General features: G+C 43.1%; 1 protein-coding gene across 1 annotated transcript; it reads left to right on the forward strand.

Moving 5' to 3' along the window:
- EFCAB9 (EF-hand calcium binding domain 9) lies at nucleotides 1–4,754 on the forward strand (the record flags this gene model as incomplete). The annotated part of the gene is made up of 4 exons (XM_081135495.1): nucleotides 1–273; nucleotides 2,827–2,975; nucleotides 3,742–3,918; nucleotides 4,623–4,754. Exons 1-4 carry the CDS (start codon nucleotides 138–140, stop codon nucleotides 4,752–4,754), a joined length of 594 nt encoding a protein of 197 aa, XP_080991621.1. The 5' UTR covers nucleotides 1–137.
- Nucleotides 4,755–9,323: the final 4,569 nt, after the last annotated feature.

Consider the following 9,323-nt stretch of genomic DNA (forward strand, 5'->3'; position numbering starts at 1 on the left):
CTTTGTCGTCGTCGTCGTCGCTGTTGTAACCCAGGAAGCCCTCTTCTACCAGAACTGCTCGCAGCCAGCGTTCTAGTTCCGAGGCCGGTTCTGCTCCCTCTCAGGCTGCCGGAGCCGTGGGCCTGGGGAGCCCCAAGATGAAACTGAAGCCAGGGTCGTTCCTGTGGTACCTCTACCTGGACAAACTATACTGCCTGCTGTCCCTGAGAAACGTGAAGGCCTTGGTGGACTACTTCCACCTCCTCGATGTGCACCGCAACAACACCCTGAATGGTAGGTACTTCCAGAAACGTCTCCTCTGGGTTGTCGCCGTGTAGGTAGTCACCAACTTACACCTCAGACTGGTGGCAGTCCAGGAAGGATAAAACTGCAGGCTCCGGGTTTAAATCCTTGCGCCGCCCATTTCTCCTCGGTGATCTGGAGAATGTCATCACCGTAAGTCTCCCTTCCCTCACCTGTAAATGAGAATGCTAATAATGGAGTCCATCTCATAGGAGGGGGGGGGAATACAATTAAATGAGACAATGTATGGAAGACGCTTAGCACATGGTAGGGACTTAAGTGTTCACTGTCATCATTATTCCTGGGGGCTGAGCCCCCTCAGCAAGACTTCTCATCTGCCAAATGGGAAGTTTGAATCAGATGATCTACAAGGGACCTTCTAATTCTTGGTATTTGTGAGTGACCGAGAAGTACTGACAATCTTGACCCTGCCTTTGAATGAACAAATAGAAGACCAGTTAAAATACTTTAGGCTTTTTTTAGGACTGGATATAAATAAGGTATCCTAGCCATTTGTTGTGACCTGACAGAGGTGACTGTCATTTGTGAATAAGTGGTTTCTTTCATAAAGATTTTTAAGAGTTCATTCAATCTTTAAAATATATTTTCCTCATGATTTCATGCCTGTTTTTCTCTTTACGCAGAGATTTACACAGGGCATGTCAAAATCTTCGCAATAACCCAGTCCTAGGTAATGCAGCTGCAGGGCACCCAGCTGTAAACAGAAAACCCGGGACTGAAACCCATGGCTTTCGGACTCCAAAGCCTACTCTTAGACCCACCAGAATGTTTGCTGAGAAGACTCTGATCTCCTAGTAACTCCCTCCCTCCCTGATGATGCAATACTCAAGAGGGAGTCATGCTCATGTCTTCTGGTCGACAAGGGATTGGATAGTGACCTGAAAGAGTGAAGGCACAGCCTTGAGTGTTGCCTTCCCCGTAGGTAGTGTGACTTAAAGCCCTGGAGACTTGAGTATGCCAGAGCCAGCTGGTTTAAAAACAGTGTTTGTTGCCTGGCTGGGCGTGGCTCAGCGGTTGAGCATCGACCTAGGATACAGGAGATCAGGGTTCGATTCCTGGTCAGGGCACATGCCCGGGTTTCGGGCTGCAGCCAATCAATGACTCTCTCATCATTGATGTTTCTCTCTCTCTCTCTCTCTCTCCCCCCCTTCCTTCCTCTCTCTGAAATCAATAAAGATACATTTTTTTAAAACAAACAAACAAACAAACAAAAAAAGTGTTTGTTAAGAAGCTACTAAGTCCCACACTAAAACATCTCTCAAGGAGCAACTGCACGAACATTACTGTGTATGTATATGGTGTGTTGTTCCCACGTGCTCATACCTGCTGAGGCGTGGGAAAGACACATCAAGAGACCATCAGAAGCCCAAACCAGGACATTGTGACACTGTTCACTGTGTTCTTAGCAAGCTCCCACTGGGACTGCAAACCAGAGATGCTCTGTTTAATGGAGCCGTCTTCTGCAGGAGAAAGTCTCTGTAACCAGTGGCCACGGGGAAATCACGTAGACAGTTACATGTGAAAAATCCCTTACGTTACCATGAGCGATATGTGTACATGATCTGTACAGCCACACACCACTGTGTAAATGTAGCACCACGTTTGTTCCTTTCATCTTATACGCCCTGAGACAGACGATTAGTGAGTGGAATTGCAGCACAAAGCTTCCCTGTCCTTTAAACTACAGGCTTTTTTCCTCTGATTATATGACTGAATATGCATTAACGTACGAAAGATGTCTCCACCCTGGAACAAGCAAGGCTGTGGAGTCAGGTGGACCACATCCATATCCCAGCTCTGCCACCAAGCGTGGTCAGCAGCAGCCACATCGCCTGGGAGCTTGTTAGAAATGCAGACTGGGTCCCACGCCAGACTTCCTGAATCAGAATCTGCTTTTACAAGATCCTCTAGTGGCCGGTGTTACTACTGTTCCAGCAGCCCTGAAATAGTGACTCTCCAAGGCTCATTATAAAAGGGTGTGATGCCACTTTCCCTGCAGGGCTGTCAGCGTTCAGTGACATGTGGTCTTCTGAGTGCTTAGCACCTAAGGTGCTCGACAGCAGCTGTTCCCTTCTCTCACAGACAAATACCTCGATTTAATATAAGCACGAGGAACACTGATGCTTTTAAAGAGGAGGAATAATTTTTCAACTTCTCTTGTTTTATCTCCCCAAGTGAAAGGCCCAGGTGACATGTCTCCAAGTGTCCTAGGTCCCCAGTGAGAATCAGCTCTTCCTTCTGTGTACGAGCAGCACTGTGCCTTTACTGCTGACCAATACACACCTGTCCCCACTGAGTGTGTGAGCCGGGGTCAGGAACCGAGCCCTCTCCACCCTCAGGGCGCATGCTTTTCTACACAGCTCAAGGGCAATTAAGGCTCAGTGGCAAAGCCAGAAACAAAATAGTATCATTGCTTTTCCCAGGTCACAAGCTTCCAACATGGTACCATCAAGGCGGCTCCCAGTTCTTCAGCCTTTTGGAGCCGTTTCTCAATAATCTATCTCCCCGTCTCCCCCGTAACAGATGTGCTGTTCTACCACTTCCTTCATCACGTGACTAACTGGAACCGGAGGCAGATCATGAGTGTGTTCAACATGCTGGACTGGGACGCTGTGGGCGAGATTGGTTTTGACCAGTTCTACATGCTGGTTTGCATACTGCTGGCACAGCAGGCAAGCACGGGGCTAGGATCTGGGGCAGAGGCTTAGCGTGGCGGCTGCCGCCATCTTGCTAAAGGCAGCACTGGATTAGGACCACACAAGAAATGTTCTTCCCTTCACTAAAACAGGACGGAAAAAACGTGGGGAAGAGCTACTCCCGGTTGCCAAGGGGTCCGTCAATAACCTAGAGACTCCCAAGTCACCCAGCCTCTCCCCTCCAGCCCTCCCACACTGCCCCTCCTCCGCACGCCCTCCCTGGCCTGTTCTCCTTGGAGATTCTCAGAATCACCAGTAACTCCAAGCTAAGCACCCCTTCAATGATCCCTTTCTCAGAGAACTTTCTGGAGGGATGAATGACGGAGATGAGAAACGCTCTTCTTTGGGTTCCCACCCTACTGTGCACACACTCCCAGTGTGCATTACCTACTTCCCACTCCACGAGGAGAGAGACCTGTGCCTTCATTACGTTACCACCAGCACCGAGATGCTCCACAAGTACATTTTCACTGAAGGTGAAGAACCGTGTCCTAGTGACATGAGTTCTGTCTAGCAGAACTGACACTACAGGCGGCCTCGGTTCCCCTGGAAGGCAGATTCTGGAGCAGGACCTGTAGCACTGACCACAGAACCCTTTCAACCGAGCTGCTATGATTTTGCCTTTTGTCTTTAGCTCTGTAGGGGCATGGACTAGGGACTGGAGGAGGAGCCTTGATGTAGCAAGTTTAGGAAGCGGCACCAACAACACTGGTTCTTGGCTGACCCATTTCTCTCCAAACAGAACCACTTGGAAGAGCAATTTGTCTTCCGCCATTCCCGGCCTGTTTTTGAGCTGCTTGAGAAGGATGGGGAGCTGAGAATTGGTGCAGAGAACTCCCACATGTACAAATTCCTCTTCAATATTAAAGAAGAGGAAATCCGAGAGTTCTACCATGACTTTGACATCATAGGTGACTGTGTAAGTGCAGATCCCTAAAGGGTGGCCTGGCAGACTTTCTATCATAAGGTGGACAATGTCCTTACTACCTACTGTAGAGACGGGTGGGGATGGGGGTGGGAAAACCTGCTCGAGCGTGTCATGGTGCTGGATCAGAAAAACTGGAGATTTATAGGCCTGTGGAAGAGAGGACTGAGTAAGTACCACATCATAGAGTATGGACGCAAAATTACAGCTGCTTAGAAAAGGAAATTTTGCTTAGAAGTTTAGAGAAGAATATACATTAATATGGTGGAAGTTGGTGTTGGGGAAGGGCATATAGGTTTGAGAAAGCAGAAGAAATTCTACAATGGGAACACAGGAGCAAAATCCTATGAGACGACTATGGTGAAGACGGTGAAATCTGCCTGGATAGAAGTCCATGTTGGGGAACCGAGTGGGAGGTAAGGCTGCGAAAGGTAGATCCCGTCTGAACCTCAGGTGCCAGCCTGAAGCGTCTGGACTTGACATAAAAGAAGAAAGTGACCCTTCCTTCGTTCCTTTCAGAGTCTATAATAGACACTCTGTTCTGGTTCCTAGGTTACAATCAGACAATAATTTTGTCCTAATTACTGAGCCTCTTTAAGTTTCCAAGTTTTAAAATGAGAAATGATTACAATCCTGTCATCTGAAACAAAGTATCAAATCCTTCCTGAAATATTTTTTCTTTTTCCCCCCAACAAAAGCGTCTTAATTACAAGGAATTTAAGCTGTTTACCATCTTCGCCATGGACAAGTACCTGGAGAAGCAGAAAGCAGAGAAAGAGGACAAGCAAAATGAGGTTCTGCTCCAAAACAGCAAGTCACACGTCGTTTAAGAGGACCCAGGAGAGTCTTCTTAGGGAACCCAGGAGACAGTCTACTTGGAATAAATGAATCTGAAAGTATAATATAAGTAATTACAACTGTTAACATGTTTAAAAATAAATTTGAGCACCAAAGTGGGTATCTTTACATTGACTTTAATATATAAAGGGTTCAAATGAGTGCTCCTCAAACAGCAGGTTCTCAACTTTGGTAACCTACTGACCTCACATACAACTCACAATAGTGTCACGTGAAGAAACCACTTTCTCTGTCCATCCGCATGTCCTAAGTCTGCTGCTGCTTTTCAGATCAACCCTGTTCATTAGGTCCCTGTGTACTCAAATAATTACCAACAGTTACTGGAGCTAAGCAGTTGAAAGAAGGCAATGCTTTCCCCGTATTAGTCACTAGTGGCCCAATACTTTCAGAATCCTTTCTAGTTTCCCAATCCTTAGGCTAAAACTACCTGCATGCAAGACACTTCAAAACAGCAAATGGCGAAGTGCCTCCAACCACAAGGGAAACTGACTTTTAAGGATATGGGGGCTGTGTTCTTCCTAGACCGTGAATTACTCTCTGATCAATTAGGTGCTTAAGCAATGTATCAGATCTGCTGGGGTAAAACAAATATTACATGCCCTTTTATAAGTTTTTTTTTGTTGTTTAATTAATGCCTTGAATAATTTTTAAACGTTTTTAGCACGGGACTTATGAATCCTCCCTGACTGTACTGTGATGTTGGTGATAACTACCATTTAGTAAGTACTTGCTATGGGTCAGACAGTTGTTTTAGATGCATGAATTTATATATTCTCATAATTCTCTGAATTAGGTGTCACTCTCAATTTACAGATGAGGAAACTGAGACCTACAGAAATTAAGAACCTTACCCAAGAAGATATGGCTCACTGGTGGTAGGACCAGGATTCAAATTCAAGGTCAATTAGATGCCTGTGCTTAGAGCAAGTGATCCAAGTAACTCACTTCAGTTTTAGCACATTCTGTTTAAGTTTTAAGCTAGCAACTCACTGGCTCAGAAATTCCTTCTGTATCATGCTAAAAATTACATCTCCTTCTACCATAAATTTCTGAGGAACAAGCTTGGCGAGTAAAGAAATACAGTTCACTTACTATAAACAAAGGATTTCGTAAGGCTACGTTATACAATATAACTGACTGTAAAGCATCCAGTGAGTTCCAGAGGGTCGAATAATCATGAAAAATCATTTTGCCAAGGTTCAACAACCAAGAATACTGCTTATCTAAGACTGCCATTCCGAAGTCAAATCTGTTGTAACAGAAATCATGTTAATTACTATGAGCACTTTCTATATTTACTCTAAAAGACATGGGATTTTGATAACATGCTTATGACCATGAATAATGGTTAGCAGCTAAAATGTCTCCCTCTTCCCCACAATGGAACCACAAAAACTGAATGGAGCTACCAAAAAGCCCCCAAGTCACTAGACTTCTGATTCCTGGGTTACACAAGAGGATAATGGTATGTACCTCAAGAAACTGCTGTGAAGACCAAAAAGATGCCAAGCACCTCACTTAGAACAGTGTCCTTCTCTTCCCCCGACTTGGTGAAAAGTTTGCAGTTCCTCCCCAAGGACTACTACGCCTGCAGAGTACCGGACTGAGAGACTAGTGCTGTCTGCCTGGAACATGGCAGCTCCAGGGAGTCATCGTTTCAGAGTCTCACCACTAAGCTTACCTTGGAACAGGTTTCTCTTTTGTGGCAGCTGAGATGGCTTTGCTACTGAGAGCCTTGGGATGTAGGCATAGTTCTGGAAGAAGCTACAATGAGGTCTTAGGAAGGTTTCTTTCCCATTTTCCAATGGGAACAGTCTTGAGATATATAAAAGGTAACCATAGCATATGGTTTTTTTCCAACATGGTCTCTAAAGCAATGAAGATACTATACCTTTTATTGTTTCAGAATGGGGGCAGTGAGGAAAGAGGGGTAGCCAAAGCTAATAGGTTAGTAGGTTTTAATTTTGGCTAAATTGTAAACTAAAATTTAAACATTTACATTATTCAAGTATTTCAAATTAATTTTAAATAAGTTAATATTAAATTTAATAACTGAAGTCTCAGACATGAGCAGGTAGTATAATTTCCCCCTCCTCCCTGGAAATCATTGGGGACTATGATCCTACTGTTCAATTCCTTTTAAGAGCATTATCATAAACTGGGGTTCTTGAATGGCATTCAGGAAACTGAGCATTTACCTCTGATGGGCCCAAACCGAAACTCGGTGTAAAACTAAAATTCAATGGCACCTTTAGTAAAGTGACACTCTTTTGGGACTAGGAGTACAAACAAAGAAGATCTGTCAGTGTTCACGTTGGGACTTTTTTTTCTAAGTTACATTATGTGACTTAAATTTTTTTTAAATGTGTTTGTCCGTATACTTAAAATAAGTTTCATTATTTCCTTAAAATCCACTGTGCTTTTAAGGGTAGAACTTATTAGACCAGCTACCTTTAGCACCCTATGGATGATAGTAACACTATAATTATGTCATAGTTACATTAGAATTCCTTGGTCAACAAAGCAAGCTTGTTCAGGGGCCTGAAAATCGGTGGAGAGGAGCAGCAGTTGCAGGGGCAGGTGATGGGAAGGCTTAACTGAGGAGATTACTCCAGTTTCAGCCCAGGACCACGGGACTGGATCCTCCACAATCTCTATCAGCCACAAAGAGGAAAGAACTTGAGAGGAAGCTAACTAAGCAAAGTGAAATCAATTCTCTTCTGCTAGTCCTTAGCTCTCATGTATTATCATCGCATGCCTGGTGCCAAAAACAAAGACTAGGAAAGGTCAAATCAATTATGGGGACACCTGCTGAGATGGGCAATCACCAATGTCAGCAGCCCTTACAGAGCCACAGAACAGAAATCACGGGAGACTGGCTACAGCAAGGGAGGTTATCCACTGCACTCCTCTTTTCTCTGTTTCCTTAAGTAAAAATACTAAATCATAGCATTTGAGGGTTGGAAGTTGACACAAGGCCTATTTTGCTATTTTGTCCAATTAACAAGAAAAGACCATTGAAAAAGTATAGTCTTAAAAACTGTCATTAAGTGATTTTTTTCCCACATCAATGGGAAAAAGACAAATGAAAATTATTCAGTAATTAGTATCAGGAAAAGTGGGATAGGTAGCTAGAAAAAAGTAAATCTGAATTGCTACTCCCTTCCTTGAACCAGAATAAACTCCATATAATGAAGCCATAAAATAAATATATGAGAAAATTTTTTTTATAATCTCAGAGTGGGCAAGACTGTTTGAAGTTACAAAAACCCAGGAGTCATAAAACACAAGACTGATAGACCTGACCATGAAAAACTTAAAACTTGCACACAGTAAATTACATAGAAGCAAAAAACAAGTAGTAACACATGATGAAATAGGACTAATTTCATTAATATAGAAAGAATATTTGTAAGTCAGAAGGATGAAAACCAAAACGCACCAGGAAACAGGCAAACAAAGAGAATTCACAGGAAAAAATACCTTTAAATATCTTTAAAAGTGGTCTTAAAATATACAGTAAAATGCTAAACTTCAAAGAAAAAACACAAATTAAAAAACAGAGGACACAGTTTTTCTCTTAGATTGCCAAAGACCAAAAGGTTGGTCAGGGTTTCGGGAAATATGAGCAGTCTTAAACTGCTCAGTATTAAACTGGTCAAATCTGTATGTAGGGCAATTCAGCACCTACTCCCTAAATGTATATAATCTTTGATCTAGCAATTCAACCTCTTCAGGTGAGCATTTAATAGATGCACACAGACACGATGTGTGCATCGTGTAAAAGAAGGACATTTCATGGCAGCACTAAACAGCCGCACTGATCAGAATCAAGAGTGGCATTCCAGACAATGGAACACTATTGCAGCTGTAAGAGGAATGAAGCAGATCTAGCTCTACTTATATGGACAACCTAATAGTCACTATTTTAAAGAAAAATCAAAGGTGTAAAGTCATGTATATATTTATGGGAAAAACAGGGTAAGGTGGGTGAATATACATATACACCAGAACAGTTCTCATATTGGGATCCCCAGACCTATAGCAGCAGCACCTGGAAACTTATAGAAATACAAATTATTGGGCCCCACTTAGACCTAACTTGGAGCCTCTGGGGGAAAGAGTCCAGCAATCTGTGTTGTAATAAGCCTTCCAGGTGATTCTGATGCATGCTCAAGTTTGAGAACCGCTGTGCTAGAGGATCTTTAAAGACACCCAGAAAACTGGTAATAGGTATTTCCCCTGGGAGAAGAAATAGGAGATGAGGAACAGAAGTGAAAAACAGACTTTTCACTTTGGTATGTTTGAATCCCCCCCCCATGCATATGTATCACCTATTTTAAATAAAAATTTATCAACACCTGCCACTTTGATCCAAAATGAAATGGAGCTCAGTGCTTCTGAAAAACTGAATTAGGAGTTTTGGTTTACAGCACAATTCTTAAAAGAAAAAAACAACCTATTTTAGACCAAGATTTCAATGCAAAAGATAAAGCATATCTATAAATGACCATGTATAGTTTGGCATAGCAGAGCCTAAG

Source organism: Miniopterus schreibersii, assembly GCF_964146895.1.
Source record: "Miniopterus schreibersii genome assembly, chromosome: 4".
Classification (NCBI taxonomy): domain Eukaryota; kingdom Metazoa; phylum Chordata; class Mammalia; order Chiroptera; family Miniopteridae; genus Miniopterus; species Miniopterus schreibersii.